The 21,157-nt window shown below is 36.9% G+C and overlaps 1 protein-coding gene across 5 annotated transcripts in view; it reads left to right on the top strand.

Annotated features, from left to right (window-relative positions):
• Positions 1-20,967, top strand: part of PPP3CB (protein phosphatase 3 catalytic subunit beta) — a 45,033-nt gene extending 24,066 nt beyond the window's left edge. Inside the window, exons 6-14 of one of the 5 annotated variants that reach the window (XM_065746809.1) lie at positions 1,925-2,064; positions 2,162-2,239; positions 2,334-2,428; positions 4,114-4,239; positions 6,391-6,468; positions 10,856-10,937; positions 11,924-12,021; positions 17,050-17,079; positions 18,754-20,436. In XM_065746809.1, coding sequence (XP_065602881.1) covers positions 1,925-2,064; positions 2,162-2,239; positions 2,334-2,428; positions 4,114-4,239; positions 6,391-6,468; positions 10,856-10,937; positions 11,924-12,021; positions 17,050-17,079; positions 18,754-18,932 — 906 coding nt within the window. In that variant the 3' untranslated portion in view covers positions 18,933-20,436. Of the gene's footprint in view, positions 1-1,924; positions 2,065-2,161; positions 2,240-2,333; positions 2,429-4,113; positions 4,240-6,390; positions 6,469-10,852; positions 10,938-11,923; positions 12,022-17,049; positions 17,080-18,753; positions 20,437-20,889 lie in introns of those variants that run through there. The other 4 variants (XM_065746808.1, XM_065746813.1, XM_065746811.1 and 1 more) reach the window with 4 other exon arrangements.
• The last annotated feature ends 190 nt before the right edge of the window (positions 20,968-21,157 follow it).

The following is a 21,157-nucleotide window of genomic DNA, read 5'->3' as shown; positions in this document are numbered from 1 at the left end:
TTTGTCATGGTCACAGCGTGCTTGGAAATGGTTATTCGTTAATGCTTGTTTTGAGTTGACTTGTCCTTCATTAATTTTATCACTGTCACCACTTAGAGAAAACCTTAAGCTAGTTTTGCTGATTTAATATACACAATCTGGATTGAATAGAAGTGACATTCCCTTAAATTTTGAAATGTCTTAAGAAATGTGCCACTTGGTAGATTGTCTAGTCAAGGATACGCTGATTTGATGTGTGTGTAAGTATATTATTTTTTTTTACAAGCTGACTTCCTCACTTCAAGAAATGTCTACATTATTGTTCCAAATGCTGTGAGAAACAAGTGTGGAAGAATTGTGTTGCTTGCAGCAGCAAAACCTTTTCATTTGTAATGTTGTCTTCTATCCATTTGGCCAAAGTAATAAGCAAAATTCTTGAAGACTAACTCAAGAAAATTTCTTAGAAATGCTTTCTAGACTTTCAGCCTTCTATGTTGCAGGAAACATCAATTGAGAAACAATGAAACTTCCTTATTTGAATGCTTCTGTTACTTTCTAGACCCAAATTATTGCTGGAGGTTTAGAAACTTGATGGTTTAATCTACAGAAATTCAGGTACTTGCAGATGTTGATGGACTGATTTCTTCAATCTGAAAGGAATATTCAGTGCTGGGTTTATCATCCAGTGTGGGAAACGTTAGACCACTGGATTTTTAATATTGAATAAATTCCAACAACTTCAGTTAATACCTGCCTTGCCATTATCTGGCAGGAGTTTGTAAAGATCTGGACCTTTCCACTTATGTTACAGGTGGCAGCCTCGGGAGCTCTGATTTTCCAGGGCATGAGAGAGCTTGGCACTACTGCTGGTTCCATATTTGAATGGATTCCTATGGACCGTTAGACTCAAATTCACCAGGTGCTCACCAAACCTCCCTTCGAACCTGTCATGAAGAGTTAAGTGTTCTCTAGTACCATCAAAGTCATCTTCTTTGGTCTGGGAGGTAAAGTGAGATAAATGCACTGTCCATCAAAGAACTGTTCCTACATTTCTTGGATAAAATCATCTTGTGAACAAACTCCAGCTACATAAAGATCAAATAAACTTGACATTGAATCTGGGAAAACTGATTTCATTTCTGGGACATCAGAGATTCGTTGAATGTTTTCACTTAAACAGGGTATTTTCCTTTTACATTAAGAAATTATGCTGTCCTTATCAGTGGCCCTTTTCACTGTGGTTACCAGCAATGTTATAGGCTGCTAAAGCAAGTGTTTCTAAGCGGAAATCTTTTAAGAAGCAGCTAGAAAAAAAGAAAAGCAAACAAAAAGACCTTCCCAAAATGCACATGGCTCATTACCCTAGGGCTGTAGTTGAGAAATAGAGCCTATATGAGAGAAGACCTGGATGGCTGAGCTAGTCATCTCTTCACTGTTGAATGGTCCACTGTGGAGATGACTATTTCAGGGATTTGGTTTGGGGTTTGGATTTTTTTTGGATGATGTATTTAGTTTATTATAGCCAGTGCTAATTATTCATATTTTTCTTTTATCATTCCTGTGTTCTGTACTGTTCCTCTTCCTGGCTAATTCCTGGTAGTGTCTCCAGATTGGTAGATACAGCATGTGCATGAAAAACGACCATCTTGTTCCTTGCCTGTAACTTGACTTTATATTACACATATCCATCAGTCTGCAATGTATCTCATCTCTTCTTACAACTAATAAACCTTATTGCTCTTAACAGGTTTGGTTCTTTTGGCATGCCTCTGCTTTATTTCATGACAAGGAGAGAAAAAAAAATGCAAAAACCTATTTATCTTTGACATGGTTGGATTTTATTCTGTAAATGATTGGTATTGATGGATATGTAGACTAAAAAACGTGTAGGACTTAATTATTTAATATTCAGAGAGTCTTTGTGCTCTTGCTTCTTCTCAAACAGTTAGACAGATTCAAAGAACCTCCAGCATTTGGACCGATGTGTGACTTACTGTGGTCAGATCCATCGGAAGATTTTGGAAATGAAGGGTCACCGGAGCACTTCAGTCACAATACAGTCAGAGGATGCTCATACTTTTATAGGTGAGAGTATGCTAGGATCTACTTAATATTTTAATACTAAGTCTTCCTGCATATTTTTAGAGGATTTTTTTTACTCACAATTGTTTTCACTTCACAGCTATCCAGCAGTTTGTGAATTTTTGCAAAATAATAATTTGTTGTCAATCATTAGAGCACACGAAGCACAAGATGCGGGGTGAGTATGTCCCTTCAAGAAATAATTCACAATGTAAAATAAAAGATAATTGCTTACTGCTGTAAGATGTAAAATAATCTGTTTGGTTTTACAGTTATAGAATGTACAGGAAAAGTCAAACTACAGGGTTTCCATCATTAATAACAATTTTTTCAGCACCTAATTACCTGGATGTCTACAATAATAAAGGTAAGAACTTGTAATTAATAACTACGCAATCATAAAATTAAAGTGCTGTTAAAATGTCTTACTAAATAAGTAATCAAATATCAAAAAAATGCTGCTAGTTGATAAAGGACCAAAAAGTCCTGAATAAAAGTTAAGTGATGAAGGAGCACATATGATATACTCATCAGTGACCTGGATGAAGGGATAGAGTGCACCTTCAGCAAGTCTGCTGATGATACAGAGCTGCGATAAGTGACTGACGCACCAGAAGGCTGTGCTGCCTTCAGCGAGACCTGGACAGGGTAGAGAGTTGGGTGGAGAGGAATCGAATGTGGTTCATCAAGGGCAGGTGTACAATATTGCATCTGGGGAGGAATAACTACCTGGATCTGTATAAGTAGGGCATGGACTTGCTGGAAAGGAGCTCTGCAGAGAAGGACCTACGTGTCCTGGTGGACAGGGGTTAACCATGAGTCACCAGTGTACACTTGCGGACAAGAAGGCAAGTGTTATTTTGGAGTGATTAAAATGAGTGTGGGCAGTAGGTCAGGGAAGGTTTTCCTTCTCTATTTTGCCATGGTGAGGCCACATCTGGAGTTCTGTGTCCAGTTCTGGGCTCCTCAGTTCAAGAAAGACAGTTTCTACTGAGAGTCCAGTGGAGGCCCACAGAGACTATGAGAGGCTGGAACATCTCCCTTATGAGGAAAGGCCTGGGGTTGCTCAGTCTCTATGAGAGGGGATCTTATCAATGCTTGTAAATACATAAAGGGCAGGTGTAAAGTGAATGAGACCAGGCTCTTTTTGGTGGTGCCCAGTAACAGGATGAGGGGCAGCAGGCATAAAGTGGAAAACAGGAAGTTCCATCCAAAATTGGGAAAAAACTTTTTTACTTGGAGGGTGACAGAGCACTGGTACATACTGCACAGAGGGGTTGTTGAGTCCCTTATCTGGAGATACTAAAAATTCACCTGGATGAATCCAACATCTCTTGCCTGTTCAATACGTTGAATTTTCTCCCATCTGTTTCTGAAAAACTCTCATCTACCCAAACTCATACCCCTTCTGTGGGTGATTATAGAGGGAAAGGTGAGCTGCTATTACTTTTATCAAAAATAAAGGAGTAAAGGAAAGGAGAAGTAGCAGGAATCCTTTTTCCCATCAGCTATTCCCAGAGTCGTGCAAGCTTAAATAGGGAAATGTGCAGTCAAGGCTTATTTAGCCCTGGAATGCTTCTATGTTTTTACTGTTTCTCTGTGTTTCCTCTTCACTCTGAATTTCAGTGGTGGTTTTATTGTACTCTACAACAAGGACTCAGAACACAGGGTCATAGTGTGGGAAGACTCACAGCAAGAGTAGAATCTGAATCTGGATATTCTGAGTTCAGATTTTGTTTAAGTTGCTGACCCCTTTTCAGGAACTTTTGAAATCATTATTTGTTATGGACTTTTAATAGGATAGCACAGACATAAACTGACATGTAATGGTACATTAAACTGCAGTACTTTCAATAAAATACAATCCAGATTTCTCCATTAGATATCTATCATTTAAATACTGCAAAAAAAAAAAACAAAAACAACTAGAGTTATCCCTGGGATTATTTTGTTTGTAATATAAAATAGAACTGAAACAAACCTGTGACTTTACATTTGTAGCACTTCATAAGTTTTAAACATTCTTTCCAAAATGTCTGAATTTTATTTTAGCTGCTGTTTTAAAATATGAAAACAATGTGATGAATATTCGTCAGTTCAATTGTTCTCCTCATCCTTACTGGCTACCAAATTTTATGGATGTTTTTACATGGTCCTTGCCGTTTGTTGGAGAAAAAGGTAGGCAGAAGTTATGCACCACTGAATTTCTTTCCAATTTCTCTGTCATCAGGAAGGTTTTTGTTTTGTTTTGTTTATTAATAAAGTTATTTGTTTTTGTGAAAATGTGTATCTGCATTTGTCTTTATCCTGTGGAATACTTGAATGCTTGATTAGGAAGAAGGTTTGGTGAAGTTGTTAGAGTGATTTGAGGGGTTTTGTTTGGCATGTGAAGGTATGTCATATACAACTTGCTCCATAGCTCTGATTTTTCTCTTCATCTGTTTCAGTGAAGACAGTTAAAACAAATCTAATAAAGCAAAGGTCTTTATAGAAACTATGATTTTCACTAAGGTTATATCTACCTGCATTGTTAAGAATTACTTTTGAGCATCAAATAAAGTCAACAGGGAAACTGTTCTTATTATACAAAAGACTAGGCCATATGTAATTAATAATCTTGTGTGGTTATAGATGTAAACCATGTTGTTGTAGTAGGTGTGGCTGGGACATCGAGACGTTACACGACAGGGCCTCCCCTGCTCTGAGGCTGATTAATGACACGTGCTTAGGGGCGTAGAAGATGATAGATACATGTATATAAGGAGCTGCTGTGCCTTATTAAATGCCATTTTACCATTTTCTACATAACCATATTGGTGTCTGTGATGGCAGTGGCCTTAGCGTGGGGAGGTTGCTAGTCCCTGGCGGTCTGACCTTCCAGAACGGTGACAACACCATGTTGACATGTTCCCGTAAAATTTTAACTTTATTAGGTAGTTGTAACAGATTGACCTTCATTAACATAACTTATTTGTGCTATATTTTTTCTTGTAAAAGATAATTTAGCACAGGTCCTCTTTTTCCCCCCTCTAGAGTTAATAACTCTAAATCTAGGATAATAGAACTCCAAGTAGTCTCCAGTTAGTAAGCAGTGAGGCTAGAGGCTACTGGGATCTATTTAAATTTCTTCCATGATGGGAACTGATCTTTTCATAAAGGAGATCTGGAAAGCTCTCTATACTTCTATGAAAATTACTCTAGATATATTTATGGTCAGACAGTCCCAGGATTCTAGATTTGCATATGTTGTCCTTAGGGAGTCCATTCAACAATCCTTTATGGTTTTTAAACCAAGGGTCTTGACTTTTAGAAGGAGATTTTTGTTTCTTCTTTTCTTACCTGATGTTGCATTAAATATTAAAAATGTTCATGTTGTTTATTTTACTTCTGTGCGATGGTGATAATGAGACTGTATGCCTAAAACTGCAGAAGTAATGGACCTTGCAATTTGTCTTGACCTTTGGATATACACATACTTCAACTTTGAATGAAATATATGTCAATGTTGTTTGGTTTGTACTGTTAAAATCAGAATTATTTGTTTTACTTCATCAGTGAAGTAGAGAGTAACTCTTGACCAAAACCAGAGAAGAACGGCGTAGCAGATAACACAGGATTGTATGAATTAGTCATGAACAAATGTAGTCAGGAAATGCAAGATTTTTAAGCATCTGATTGAACTTCTGGGGTGGGTTACTAAGCACTTAAAGAGGTGGGAAAAGGTTGACCATTTTAAAGAAAAGTCTGATATATCATGTGAGAAACTTTGTGATAGAATTGTGAGATTCTTAGAGACAGAAACTGAGACAAGTTTGAGGATCCACTATGTCAGTGTTTAAGGGGAGTTTGAAAAGAAGAGTAGTTTACATCATATTTATATCAAAATATTTTTCTGCTTCAGTGCTTCTGCTAGGTGCCTGCAGGTGCCAGGAGTGGAATAGCTTTCTCCTTTTTTACCTGAATTTGAGTAGTCCAAGTATTTTCAGCTATCAGTAAATTTTGCATAAAGTCAAATTGAAATAAAGACTTACCATGGCGTAAAAAAATACTAACGTACAAGAAGATAATTCTTATCCAAAACAATTCCTTGTGAAAAAGGAAAGAAAGTCATGCCATGTCTGTGATAGGTAGTGTGGTTTTTGACTGCTTAATTCTGTGAGCTTTTTTAGTTCTATGACAGCACACATTTTAGAGACCAGATTGCAGAGAAGAGTTTATGATGTGGGAAGCTCATTCACTACAGTTGCTGGTAGCTAGTTACATCTTGTGTGCTTGGAAATACTTAAAATTCTTTAGGCAATTAATTAAGTTTTTTTTTTTCACATACAGTAACAGAAATGTTGGTGAATGTTTTGAGCATTTGTTCTGATGATGAACTGATGACAGAGGGAGAAGATCAATTTGACGGTAGGGTTTAATATTAGATATGCTGTTTGGTTGTTTTTTTTTTTTCATGGAAATAACCTCAGAAATAGTAATTAACTTAAAGTGATATAATTTATTTCCTGAAATTTGAAGGAAATTGCCTTCAAGTTTTTCCTTAGATAATTAGCATTTTGGAGGAGGGAAGGAAATTTTATTTTCATGTTTGTCATGAAGGAGTAGTTGTATCCTTTGCAAAAATTCATGTGACATTTGAAGCTGAAACTTGTAAAAAAATGTTCCCAATTTGTTGGTGTTTTATATTATAATTTTTTTAATCTCTTTAATTTCTTAACGTCTGCTCTCTGGGGAAGAGTTGATGCAGTCAAAAGTCAGATCTAATATTTCTTATGGCAAAGTACTTCAAACGAAATATGAATTAAAAGTTTAAATCTTGGTCTTTGAGTTTGAACCATAAAAGTGTTTGTATGTTATATAACACTGTTTTATGTAATAAATAATAGCATCTTGTAAACTTTGAAAACGGTGGATTGTTAAGGAGGTGTTTGTAATACTATGATAAAGAAGCAATGTTAAAATGGTGATGAAGAGGCATTAACATTAAGACCTAGCAATCGTCCTTTTTTTTTTTTTTTTCCTACAGTAGTCCTCTGTGTCACAGAAAGTTTATTAGACTTCCTTCATTATATCCAGTAACAGAATTATTTGTTGGATTGGTTGATGGTTGGGGGGTAGGAATGAACATTTCAGGCAGCCTTTGAGAAGCCCTAAAAATAATGTATGAGGTACTTTAGTGACATCATCCAATTCTTAATGTTTGACAATTACTGGGTTCAAATTCAGCAGCAGATTTGTGTTGTGCTAAAGCAGCTGTGTTTTAGGTCGGAATGCATTGATCATGAGCCTCTTGAACTCGTTGCCATTTAGACTGTTGTTAGAAATATGAAAAATTAGAAATAGTCTCAGATGCGATCCTGCAAACAGTGAATTTATGTTTCTCATGCACGTAATTCTACTGAACTAAAGACAAAACAATTACACCAAACGTTTGCAGAATAAGGCTTGATGGTGTTCTGCTATTCTCGGATTTAGGTTGTCCAGCCAAAGTGCACTCATCAGTTGGTTGTGTGTGCCATGTCTTTAGTACAATAGTTGCAGTTTCCTAATTTGATTTATTTTATTCTTCTGTCTCCTATAACAATTTCTTTGCTTGATGCATATCTCTTAATGCCGCCTAGGTACTGTCTCTGCTTTATCTTTCTGTGTGAATATTTTTTTTTAACTGCTGACTTTCAAGTTTTCACTTGTTTATCATCAAATTTTAGCGTATATCAACAATTCCACTTCTTATTCAAATAATGCATTTTTAAGTGTTGCAGTTTTACGTTCTCTTTTTTCACATTTCTTATCCATTCCTTCTTTATATAACCACAGCCAGGTTAAATACCTTTATTTTATTTGTCTCACTCATCTTTTTCTCCCATCATTCACTTCCTTTTTTTCTGGACTCTCCATCTGAAGAGCGACTCATGTATGGCAGTAAAAAAGGTACAGATCAGACAGAGTAGGAGTGTTTTGAAATATGACTTCACAGAACCTGCCGGTACAAGTATTATCACAGAAAATATTTTTTTTGTCCAGAGACATAAACTGTTTTATTTTATTTCCCATTTTAAAGGGACATTTATAAAGGTTTGTGTATTTTGTTAATCAGAAGTCATATTCCAAGACATCTGTCTTTCTGTGCATGAATCTTTCCTCCTTTCTTCCATTCCCTTTTTTTTTTTTTTGTAGAATTTCATTCTTTTACCTATTTCTAAAATGACATCTTTGGCCCTGCATGTGTAGGGAGCATTCACTCGTCTGTCGTGCTTTTTTGAAGGTCTCATTGTGAGCATTTTCTGAGATTGTGCATGTAATGTGTTTACAGTGTTCCAAAACCTGGCTTGTATAATAATTCGGTTTCCTTCAACTGAGATGTCAAAAAGATACTTTTGATTGTATATGCAGTTTTGAAGATGACTTGATGCAAAATTTAAGAAGTCACTACTAATTTAAGAAGTCATCTACTAATTTAAATTCAGAATTTGTCACCCACTTTTCAGAAATCCCAGGGTGTATATTTCTGTGCAGGAAAATTCTTCTAGCTGTTACTTACCCCATAGTCCATTTGCTCTCTGTATATATCTGCCATTTCAAAGAATATTTTTCATATTTGGAAATGCATTAGGTTATAGGGTTACTTGCAACATTTATATGAATTCTTCGGAGCGTAATAGCGTGAGCATTTCAGAACTCATTTCTTGTGGAAGAAGTGTTAGCAATGGACAATAGGAGCATTCCATCATATCCCCTCTAATTTAGGGTGTAATCAAGATGTTCTCCAGCAGGCAGATGCTACTTTGCTGTTTCTTCTCTGAACAAACCAGGATTCAGTGGCTACATCAGTGCAGTGCTGCTGCCTGGAGTAGTATGTTTTGCCTTTGTCTTGGCTGTGCTCCCTCTGAAAGGCTGGAACAGCAAAGGGTCCTTTAAAAACAGTACCCTAAACCAGGATTTCTCCTCTATTGGCATAGTGACCTACCAGAGTTAAGATATGGGTACCAGCTGTGCCTGTAATCAGTTCAGCCTGTGCATTACAGCCCTGCAGCAGTGGCCTTCAAGAAGCAGGTGAAGGTGGGAGGAAAACTGAGTGAGGTGCATGGAAAATGTGTGGACCCTTATTTAGCTCCACCTTTTTCAAAAACTCTGAAAGACCTCTCTTCTAGTTCCAGATTTCAAACTGCTCTTTAATAATGTTCAGAGAGAGAAAGTAAAAACATCTCGAATATTAAAAATTTCAGAAAAATTCTTTCTAGTAGAAATAAAAAAACTCAGCCTATCCCTTGGTTGTTTTCTTTTTTTTTTTCCTTAGGCCACCACCTCTTTTTTTTTAATTTTGAAGTCTGTATTTCATCAAAGCTATTCCTTTGTCTAAAAATGCTTTACTTGGTTGTTTGTGGGTTTCTTTTCTTCATTCAGTTTCAGTGGGTTGACAGATAGTTGTCATACCCCAGGGTTCTTTCATTGAGTTCCCACAGAGGTCTCTTCCTGCCTTTTTTCTCTTGTATTTTATTTGGTTTGGTGCTCAGGGTGGGAAGTCCATCCACCCTTGTGTGACAGGAAGCCTTGCGTTCTTGCGGTGGCGGTCTGAAAATTCTGACAGTTGTGCTGTTTTGATGTCCCCACATCTGCCTACACTTTTTAGGGGACTTGGGCTGTCCTCAAAAGGAAAGGAGGATGACTTCGATCTTTTCAGATGGAACAAAAAAATTGTTGTTGAAGAAAGGCGTTTCTGTTTTTATATCAGTGCAAGCAAAGGTAGCTCCCATTTGAATCCAAAGCCTCTTTCAGAGTTTTATCTTCAGTTTGTCTACCACAAATAGTATTTCTCTGCTCTGTGGAATATGCAGTATTTATTCCACGCCTTTGGTATTAGCAATTTCTGCAAATGATGCAAACTTAAGGTGACATAGAACACAGAATTAATTGGTTAGGGGGTCACGTTACAGTTCTTTGGTATTTTAGTTCAGTTCTCAGTGGGTGCAGGTATATGTTTGGGAGAGCCAACATAAAATCAGGCAAATCAATATCTGTTTTCTCTCAGTTAGCTGTGCAAGAATTAGCAATTGTCTTTTTTTGTGTCTTTATTATATTTTTTACTTCTTTATCAAGTTTCGTACCTACATTTTTATATACAGAGATATCAGGGAGTGATTTTTAGCCTTTTGATATCTGAAAGGGAGCTACAGGAAAGAAGGGGGACAGACTCTTTAGCAGGGTGAGTAGTGATAGAACAAGGTGAAATGGCTTCAAGCTTAGAGAGGGTAGGTTTAGGTAGAATATAAGGAAAAAGTCTTTTGCAGTGAAGGGTGGTAAGGCATTGGAACAGGTTGCACAGAGATGTGGTTGATGCCCCATCCCTGGAGACTTTCAAGGCCAGGCTGGATCAGGTCCTGGGCAACCTGACTGAGCTGTGTACATCCCTGTTTTTGGCAGGGGAGCTGGGCCACGTGGCCTTATAAAGGTCCCTTCCAACTCTTAAGGGTTCTACGGTTCTATAAAACTTAAACAGAGGAATTACGATAGTTACTGCACTGTAATGATGGTAATTTAGATGCTTGCCAGCTTGAGCAGATCATTGTGAATATCCTAAACCTTTCTGTGCGTGTTTTGTGGACACAGAGGTGGTTATGGTTTTAGTGGTATTCTGAAGCCAGAATTTCATAATATTGTGTCCCTAAGTGTTGGGTACTGACCTCCTAGGAAGAGTACTAAACTTAAGTACTTGTGTTGAATTTGATGCACTCAAAAATGGCAGCTTGGTAAATACCAATGAGCTTGAGACTCTCTCTTATTCCATTGAAAGTAGGTACAGCTGCCGCACGGAAAGAAATAATCAGGAACAAAATTCGTGCAATTGGCAAGATGGCGAGAGTCTTCTCTGTTCTCAGGTATTGGAGCTGTTTCTGCCTTCCTAAAACCCTTCTTAATCTGTATATGTTTGGAAATCACATCTCTGTTCCACGATAATAGATGCCAGACATTTTTTCAGGGAGGTCATGGCACATCAGAATCTCATCTCGCTAATCAGCGCACCCCATCGATGTTGGTATTTTTGGTTAAATAATAGGGGTTTTTTGTTAATTTTTTATGTGGGCAATATTGGTGGTAGATGGGTGGTTGGACTAGACGATCTTAGAGATCTTTTCCAACTGTACTAATTCTGTAGATGAACTACAAGTCTTAGAAGCACAATGTCAAAATAGATATACTGAAATAAGAAGTATGAAAGAGAAGGTCCGGGCTGTCCAGGAAAATGTCTGTCGTAGCAGAAAGTTGAAGGCTTATTTTGTTTGCTGTTTCTTTTCTTGGTGTTTTGGACTGTTCTGTTTGTTTGTTTTCAGCTACTTAAAAATCCCATTTTCTTGTACCAGGCTAGGTAGAGATTGTATTTACTCTAAATATAGTATGCTTATAGTACATCAGTATGTTACAGTACATGCACAGTGTATCTATGTGTATATATATATATGTAGCTCCACAGACCATAAATATTCAAACAGGGTTAATTTTTTTTTAATTGGTATCTCCTGGAGCATAAATACTTTCAGTGAAATTGCAGATTGTTTTGTGGTGCTGAGTTACATTCAGTACCGCATAAGGCATCCAGTGCTATGTTCAGAGCTAATAAACCTGCATGTGAATAATTGCTCCTTTGTTGGTTCAAAAGTAATCAGTATTTGTGACTTTTAGATGGAGGAGAAACTAGTATGGCATAGGAATGTTTTCCCCTTTCTAGTTGATAGAATTTGAATTTGCATTAGTCTTGACATGCATAAAGCATAGCAAAAATAGGCTCTCCTCCCCATCCTTTACTCCAATAGCAGTTTTCGTGAGCAGATACTTACATTTTCACTCCTGTTTTTTCTTGCACCAGGGAGGAGAGTGAAAGTGTGCTGACACTCAAGGGTTTGACTCCCACTGGAATGTTACCTAGTGGAGTGTTGGCTGGAGGACGACAGACCCTGCAAAGTGGTAATGATGTTATGCAACTTGCTGTGCCTCAGATGGACTGGGGCACATCTCACTCTTTCGCTAACACTACACATAATGCATGCAGGGAATTTCTTATGCTTTTCAGTTCTTGTCTTAGCGGCTGATACAGGCGGAATGTTATGTGTTAATCAGGCAATGTGAAATGGATACTTAACCAGGGTATAAAACTAAAAGCAAATGAGTTCAGCAGTGTCAGGCCACATTCTTCAGGCTTTGCGCATCCTCAGTTTACAACTTTTCAGGCAGTGCAGATGGGGTGACCTTAGAGATTTCGTGTTAAGATATTTGGTCGTATCAGATACAAAAATTGCAATGTAATTTTGCATCCTTGTCTGCTTTCCATGACAATGACTTTACTACGTATCTGTTAGTATTTTCATGGACAGTGTCAAGTTCTCACTGATACCAATCTTAACAAACAACTACAGGCTGCAGAGTTCCATTTTACACTCCATTGATAAATTGAAATGTGCTACGTTTTGTACCCTGGTAATTAATGCCAAAGTTTGTTCTCTATGTTGTTTGTCAAATGTTCTATGTATAATTGACCTCCCTGAATTGTCCTTGTAACATGCTGTTTCCTTCCTCTGCAGATGTAGCTGCTTTCTTAGATCTGTCTGTCTCTCTCTAGGTATAGATGTATGTCTGTATAAGTGTTAAAATTAAACCACTATCCCAGACACTTGTCTGTCTCTTGATGTAGAAGCAATGTTGTAGCACCTTGTTTTTGAGGTTCGCTGCATTTGCTGCTGCACATTGTCTGTGCATTTTGAACAATAATGTACTTGAAAATTATTCAGTAATTGTTATAAAATCAGTTGAGAATAAAGGGATTGAATTTAACTTGTAAATAAATCAAAATAAAAGGGTGTTACTAAGTGTGCATATATTTTTTTTTGCATGAAAATAAAAGAACTCTATACAAAATACACCTGTAATCTGGCTCATTGAATATTTTGTAAAAGTTTTTTTTCTTCTTTTTTTCTTTTTCTTTTTTTAGTTTGTTGAATCATTGGATCATATTTTTCACAAGGCCCATAAATGATTAACTAGGCTTAGAGAGAATGCTGTGAGATTGTACCAAACGTATTACAAGAATGAAGTCCAGGTCTGTTTGCAGGGGTGGATAACTAAAATACATCCATCTGAAGCTGGACTTCATATCAGCAGCGCTCAACATAAGATATTCAGACTTTTTATTTGCCATAGATTTAATAGAAAGCACAAAACAGTTGTGTTTGACTGCTGAATTTTACAACTATTGAAGGATTGTGATATATTGATTAACCTAATGACATTTTTGCACAACCTGTTTTGCAAGAGTAGCTGCTTTTCTTGTTTTGTGATTTAGACTGTTTATTTGAAGATTTTTAAATTTTCTACTTAGTTTTTTTTTTCTTCCATATTTTTAAACCCTTTCACTACATTTACTATTAAACAATCAAAGCTGTTCTTTTCTAGCTTTGAAACATGAATGTCTCATTTTAAGTCATTTCTCAGTGGACATATAATGTCTACAAGTAAATTTATATGTCCAGTGTATGTATGTGATTGTTTTGTGAATGTCTATAACAAGAAGTGGTGTATGTTTCCTAACCCATCCAACTATTCCAAAAGCATATGTTGTAGCTTTAATTTCCGTTGTTTAATAAGATACGTTATTATGCTTAAAAAAATGAGTTTGTACTCCTCTCACTCATTTAACAGATTTTTAACCGTGTTGCATTGCTAGTATTAGAGAGGATCAAACTGACTAGAAAATTTTTTTAACATAAAGCATACGGCTTTGTAGCATTACTGAAAATGTGGGACGTTTGGAAAGTATGCAAAATGCATTTTGGATTTTTGTGGGTGTTTTTTTTTTTTTCTTTTCTTTTTTCCTCGACTGGAATTTCTGATGGCAATATTCCTTGATGCATTACGTTAAGATACATCGTTTGTTCAGTCATGCTGATTGTTCTAAAGAGCTACTGCTGACTGTTAGTTCTCCCTAAATTCCAATTATTTATTTATTTTTTTACAGTTAAGGATTTTACTGTTTTTGAAAAGAACTTTTCAAATTTTGCTAAGTTGCAAAACTAGAAGTAAATCGAAAATAAAATAAAGCTTCACTAATTGATACCTAACTGTAACCATCGCATCAGTGAACTCATATTCTTGGCAAAAATATGGTCACTGATAGTAGGATTTCCTACTACAAATTTCTAATCACTTTTTGATCAGTAGGCTATCAATAACTGCCTCTCAAATCTCCAGGTTTGAGAAAATAATATCTATTGCATCACTGCTTTTGCTTATACTATTTTATTCATGGGAAAGTTCACTAGGATCTAAGCAGGCAGTTTACCAATACATTTGTAAAAAGCTGTGAAAGTTATAAGAAATTGGAGTACGTGTGTGCATTCCTCTCAGATCTTACCAACTATTGCTACTGCTGGAAGCATCTGTTCAGCCATGCCTTCTGTGCTTCATAACATACAGGCCTTTCCCATAGGAGCGGAGGCTGGAGGCACTGACACGGTGCCGCATGGGGCTCCACAAGTAGTAACCGATCTAATTCAGCTGCTCTGTGGGAGTTGGTTGAACAGATTCTTGCTGCAAAACAGATGAGTCTGAGGGTAAACTGGAAATTCTGACTGCAGCGAAAGGGTTAAACAAAGGCAAATCCGTTTTTCAAAGGCAATTTTGAAAAATTTATGCAGGACTACATCCTATTGAAAAAATCTGTATATTATTATTTTTTTTCCTTAAATGTACGGATATACTCTTTGAAAAAGAATCAAAGATTATTTCCAGTTAGCTTTAATGTACTAGGATAAAAATAGACCTTGAGAAATGATATAGTCTTTGTACATCTCTAAATTCTTTTAATATGTTGGCAAGGATCTGTGTCAGATCTGTCCCCAAAGTAAAGCAGGGGGACGTTTGGAATTGAGGATGGAAATGCCATTGGTTTCCTTCAACTTTGTTGCTTAAAATTTACTGTGAAGGTGAGAATTTTCAGAACAAAGAGTTCCAGTTCATCGAATATGTTAGTATAATACAACGTTTATTCTAGGCTAATCAGAACTTACGAAGGTTATAGTTTTAATCTAGATGTACCTGCAAAAGAGAATCCAACAAAATTATTTTCCAAATTGAGTCTTTACGGTGTGTTTTTTTCAAGTGCTTGCATTTTCCAGTCAGTTTGTTCTTTTGTGTCAAGGTGAAAGTTGCCTTTTTCTTAAGTGCATTGAATATTATGAGATATTTTTGGAACTAAAGTAGCACAAGTAGAATGAATTAGGAGTAAATTTTCAAATCTGTATTTATGACCAAGCTACATAATTTACAGAGATAAATCAGTATTCATGATCTTTTCAGGAAAAGATTGAAAACAAAGACTTCACAGGTAACAGGAAGTGGTGGAAAGAGGTGTTTTTTCTTACATAGTTCTGTATTTATATGGCAAATTGATTATATCATGTATTCAGTGACATTCTAAAACAATTCTTAGGTTAATTTGTTTCTAGAAATTGAGAGAGTTGGTTTTCCCTAATGTAAACATAAATTAGCATCCATTCAAGTGGATTTTTTGATACAGTTCTGGAATTGCCCTTGCCCCTTTAGATTTGTGTAGAATTTGTATTTTTGTAACTCGAAATGTGCAGTATGTAAAAGTTAGAATGCTGCATTATTCTTACGTATTCCGCAGTATTTTAACAGGAATTCAAGCAACTAGTTTTTTTTTTAAAAAAAAAGCATCTCAGTGGAAATGAAGGTTTTATGTAACGTTGAGGCAGAGTGTAGGCAGCTGATACATCTGCTGTGTCTGGTTTATGTTGGCCAGGAAATGAGAAGTACTAAACTTAATTCACTCTGATGAATTCTGTTCTAATGCTGTCTTTTCCTACATTGCTAGTTTTCCTAGTATTCACTTCAATATAGGTAAACCTACTTGTGCAGTGCTTGATACCCATTGTTGTTCATCTGTATCTCACACTACGCAAGTAGCTTTACTGCTAGGTACTATTTTCAGTTAGAATTTATTAAATTGGGTGATTGGAGGCATGGCAGATAGAAGAGGAGGTATAAAGTTGATAGCAGCAGTGAAACTTAACTACAGTTTAGTTCTTAGTTACGTGCGGTTTGTTCGACTGATCTGCCCAAGTGGAAGGTTATTTTGATTTTGATGTCCTCATAACCTGACATTATATCTTTAACTATTAGATCTAAAACAGTAAGCGACAAAAAAAATCTCACACCTCAGAAATTACAGCATTAGTCGTGGTTACTTACTGCAGTAAAACCAGCGAGCTAGATTTTTCTTCATGTTCCCATGAAGTCATCCACCAAGACTATGTTACAGCCAGACCTCTTCCTGCTCTAGGCTTTGTTGTTGGCTCAGCTAAGCAATTTATAAGACTTTGTAAATACGACTTGCTACATCTGTCTTTTGTAGTTCAAATTTCACAGTTCAGTCCCCAGAGATACTCGTTTAAGCGTAAAATATGGTGAGAAATTGAAGTTTGCAAGTTTAACTTCAGGGAGTTAACCATAGAAAGAGGAGTTATTTTCTTATTATCAGAACGCTGATAGTGTTAGAGCATCCTGCTTGGTAATTTGATGAAGCTCACTAATACGTTTTAATCTTCAGGAAGCTAATCTCAAATAGGTTTTCTTTTTAACCATGCCACAGCTTTAACATTAGTTGAAATTTTATGTTGCTTTCTTTAAAGAAAAAAAATAATCTCATAGAAGTGTACAGTTTAAAATGTAAATGAAGTTCCAGTAATCAGTACTTCTCTTGGTATGCTTTGAGTTGATAAATTGTAATAGTTAAAATGAAGGAGGAGTTTCACTTAAGCTTAAAAATGACCCCCAGAACCTTAATTATAATCTTAAATAATTTTAATCTAATCTGGCGTAGCGTTCTATATTAAATTGATCATTGCCTTTTCTGCTGTGCGATATTACACTCTTCATCTTTCTCATTCATTTTGCATGCATCTGCTCACTTCTGTACAGCCACTGTAGAGGCAATTGAGGCTGAAAAAGGTATGATCAGAGTCTTTGCCATTGGCAGAGATCTGTGGTGTCTGGGAGGGAATTCAAAAGTACTGTGTGGGTGTGTTTTACTTTCAACTTGCACAAGCAGAGATGAATCAACTATATTGATTCATCCCTTTTACATGTAACATTCATTTCTGGCTTCAGGATGGTTATTATCTTTAATATTTTAGGGATATTCTTGGGGTTTTTTTGGTCTTTTTTGTTTGTTTTTACAAAATATGCAGTAGGTTTTTGTATAATAGCATGTTGTGATACGTGGTGTTGTCTTGAAGTCCTTATAATGATAGTGTTTAGTGTTTTGTTTTTTTTTCTGCATTCAACTGCAAGATTTTGTTTTGGGGGGGGGCTGGTTACGTGTGGAAGGAGGGTTATTTATGCATGCTTTTTCTCAAAAAATCTATTTTTAATTGCCTTTGAACATATATATATATATTCAATTTCCGTAACATATCTGATAACGCAAGACATACGAATGTAATGGTTTTTTTTTTCTTTCCTATTGATTTTGTACATAATTGGATGACCAAATTTATTTCTGGTATATATGCCAACCTGCCAGTAAGAGGCATATTAAAGTCCACGGATTATTGGTGCTTCTGTGCTAAATGAGCTGTTGTGTGCTCACCCTTTTTTTAGCTGTGTTGAGTAAAATGCCATCCAGTCATTTGATATTCAAGTACTCCACTTCAGATTGTTGAAGTTTTTCCAAAGATACTTTTTAGTTTCCTCTTGCTCCATATTCAATGAAGTGAATGACAGACAGCATAGCAATTGTAAGAGGCACCTTTGTGTGCTTTCAGATTTGGTCACAAAGCACTAATTAATAACTTTATCGTTTGTTTTTTTTTAATTAAGGAAGTCAGAACTCCAGAATTATAAACAAGGGCTGTATTCTGTTCTCTCACACATATGTAAGATGTTCTGTTGTGAGTGAAAGCTCTGCTCTTGTCGCCATTGAATTATTTCATCCCAAAGGACTCAGTCTTACAGTGCAGTGAACTGTTTCCAGGTCTAAGGTCAACTACAGACCTCATTCATTAAAATAAGCAGTAGAAAAATAATACCTGCTTTCTGCACGCATTTTAAATACGTACGTATTTAAATGACGCCCTCGTTAAACGCCGTGCTGACCCAGTGACCGTGGTTGTGTCCATTTTCATCATCCACGTGATTAGCACAGAACGTGACCCACGTCCCGCAGTTTTGCCTGCATGAAAACTGCAGGATGAGGCCACCAATCTCTGATCACTTTTGTGACCCTTTGCTGCTTTGCCTCCGCTGCCCTTGCTGTGCCGCTTACATCTTAGCGACCTTCCCCTGAGGCGCAGGGGCGTTAAGATGAGCTTGGCAGCGGGAGCAAAGGGTGTTCAGAGCCGGCCACGCCAGGGACATGCAGAAGCAATCAAGTGGGCTTCAGCACCTTGATTCCTCCTTGCTGAATATTTGCCATAGTCTGTTCTTTTCGTTATAAACTCAGCTCACGACAGCCATTGAGCGTATCAGGAGAGCAGCTTAGAGAAGCTTTTCCTAGTGCAGATACGGAGCCATAGGTTTACTTGGCTGATTTCCTACCTGTTTTTAAGCATCGTTTATTAGAAAAAGTATATGCTTTCAACTTATTTTTCCGTTACTGACATATCAAATTTGCATTTTGTTAAGCAATACGAGGATTCTCTCCGCAACATAAAATCTGCAGTTTTGAAGAAGCAAAAGGTTTGGATAGGATCAATGAGAGAATGCCACCAAGAAAAGATGCTCTTCAGCAAGATGGTATTAATACTATAAACACAACAAATGCCAATGGAAACAATGGAACTGGCAACAACAATGCACAGTGACCACGTCAACTTCTGGTTTACTCACTTATGTCTTGCCTGAGAATTCCTAGATTACTGCTTTTTGATGTGACAACAGAGGACATAGCCGGGGGGGTCAGCGAGGTGACTGCTTATCAGGAGGAGGAACACCACCGAGCTGACCCTGCTGAAGGACAGCGTCGTGCTTTGAGACAACAGCCCCTCTCTTCACACAGTGACCGACCTCCTGGGAGCATCCTGTGTGTATTCAGTCTGCTGCAGAAGAGCTCCGAGGAAGGAAGCGGGCTGTTATCGCTAAAGCACCCCTAGACTAGCGTCCTATGCTTGTTGGTGTCAACACTTACGTTTACAAATGGGATTTTTCTTTCGGTAGAGGTAGCTTGTTTGTTTGTTTGTTTTTTAAATCAGACTTTCAAATACGACCCTAAGAGCTAACTATTTATTAATGGACATCGGTTTCATGAAATGTCTTTAAAACAATAGATTAGAATGGTCTTAAAATTTCTGAGGCTGCAAAAAACTGTATTTTAAATAGAAAAAAATGCCAAAAAAAAAAAAGATAAAATCTCAGTTGGTCATTCTGTAAAAAGCTGACCTCAGGTTTACTCCTTAGATGTTGCTAAGTCTATATTGTATTCACTGTATTTTTTAGTTACAGCTTATGGGAAGATTTCTATGTAGGAATGTTTATTACTTGAACACAGATTTTAAAAACTATTTAATTTAGAAACGTTTTTGCCCAGCTTTTTCAAGACTCTTCCCCACCTTGAACTTTAAAAAAAAAAAAAAATTATATATACTAATTTTAAAAGTAAGAAAAATATGGGAGTGTTAATTTTAAGGTACTTTTAATTGAACTTTGTACATTGTTTAAGTAAATTTTGATTCATATCAAGTCTGTAAAGCTTGGCATTGTATTTTGTGTATGCATGTTTTCATTTTGCAAATACTTAATATATAGACCTATGCTGTACATCTATAGGTTACGTAGACGTTATGGGTACTTTTAGTTTATCGTGAGTTCTGCGGTTGCATAAGTAGCTAGTGATCACTGGGCTGAATAGCTGCAAGCTTGTCATTATTTTTTAAGCTGTAAAGGCAACTGAAACTGTATTGGACATAGGTTTTGTTCTAGGCGAAGCAGCGCGTAATCAATTGCTCTGTTCAACTGCTAAGGCATTAGTGAAAGTGTAAACTCGAGACTGCATGTATTTTGATATCTACAGGACTGCTTGGTTAAAATAAAAATTGAAGCCCTGTGCTAATTTGTTCACAAATAATGGACTGTACTGATTGCCACTGTACTTTGTTAATATTTTGACATTTGCTACATGTCCTTCTCATCCCCCTGGAACACAACTTGAAACTTATGTCACTAGAGTTCATCTCCTTTTTTTTTGTTTGCCATGAAGTACGGTCTGTACATACCCCGACTGAGTTGGAAATTTTATGCATGTTCTGAACTATTCAAGTATTTTATAAACAGTAGCACACAATAAATTTTGTGCATGGGCTGCGGCTCCTATCATTGTGTATTGGTTTTATTTGGCATACTGAGGTAGGACCCTGAAAATTGGTTAGAAATACTCTTCCAAATCTAAGCTACTGAAGAAATAGCCTACAAGGTGAGATTAAGCTTGCAGGGAAATCATTTAACATAAATACTATTTTATTCCTTTTTTTTTTTTTACATTATTTCTCATATATTAAGTATCTGAGCATTTTCTGTCTGCCAGTCCCCATCGCTGGGTAGTGCAGCCATGCAGGAGCAGGGGTTTGAGCTGAGGGTTCGTGGTGCTGGTGGAGCCTTGGGCCGCACTGTGGGGGGCGGGACAGGACTGCTGTGGCAGTCAGAACAGAATCCTGATGGAGGGCTTTTAGTGTGTTCTCTCTAAGTAGGACAAGCTGCTGAGCGGGATGAGAACGCAGCTGGTGTGATACTAATGGAGTTTTAATGTTTGATTTTACTTTATTGCAGATGCATTGTAACTGGAAACTGTCCTCCAAGTCTGTGCGCAGGAGATCGAGTTAACAAATGGTGAGTTGGTTTTTTTTTTTTTATTATGAAGCCCTCCCGTAGTTGTGAGCTGTGCAGTCTGTGTGTGGTGTGTTGGAGCAGAACAGCCACGTGGTACTGCAGTACAGCCCAGGTTTTAACCCAGTGAGCATTGTGACAGGGCCTTCCTCCTTGTAAGCACCAACAAAATTTCCCAAGACCACGTTTTCATGATTTGATACTGCGGTCT

The sequence above is a fragment of the Cyrtonyx montezumae genome, unplaced genomic scaffold (assembly GCF_038088225.1).
Source record: "Cyrtonyx montezumae isolate F1298 unplaced genomic scaffold, pur_monq_1.0 scaffold_4, whole genome shotgun sequence".
In the NCBI taxonomy this organism is placed as follows: domain Eukaryota; kingdom Metazoa; phylum Chordata; class Aves; order Galliformes; family Odontophoridae; genus Cyrtonyx; species Cyrtonyx montezumae.
Note: the sequence above shows the minus strand (reverse complement) of the source record. Positions and strands in the feature narration are given on the sequence as shown.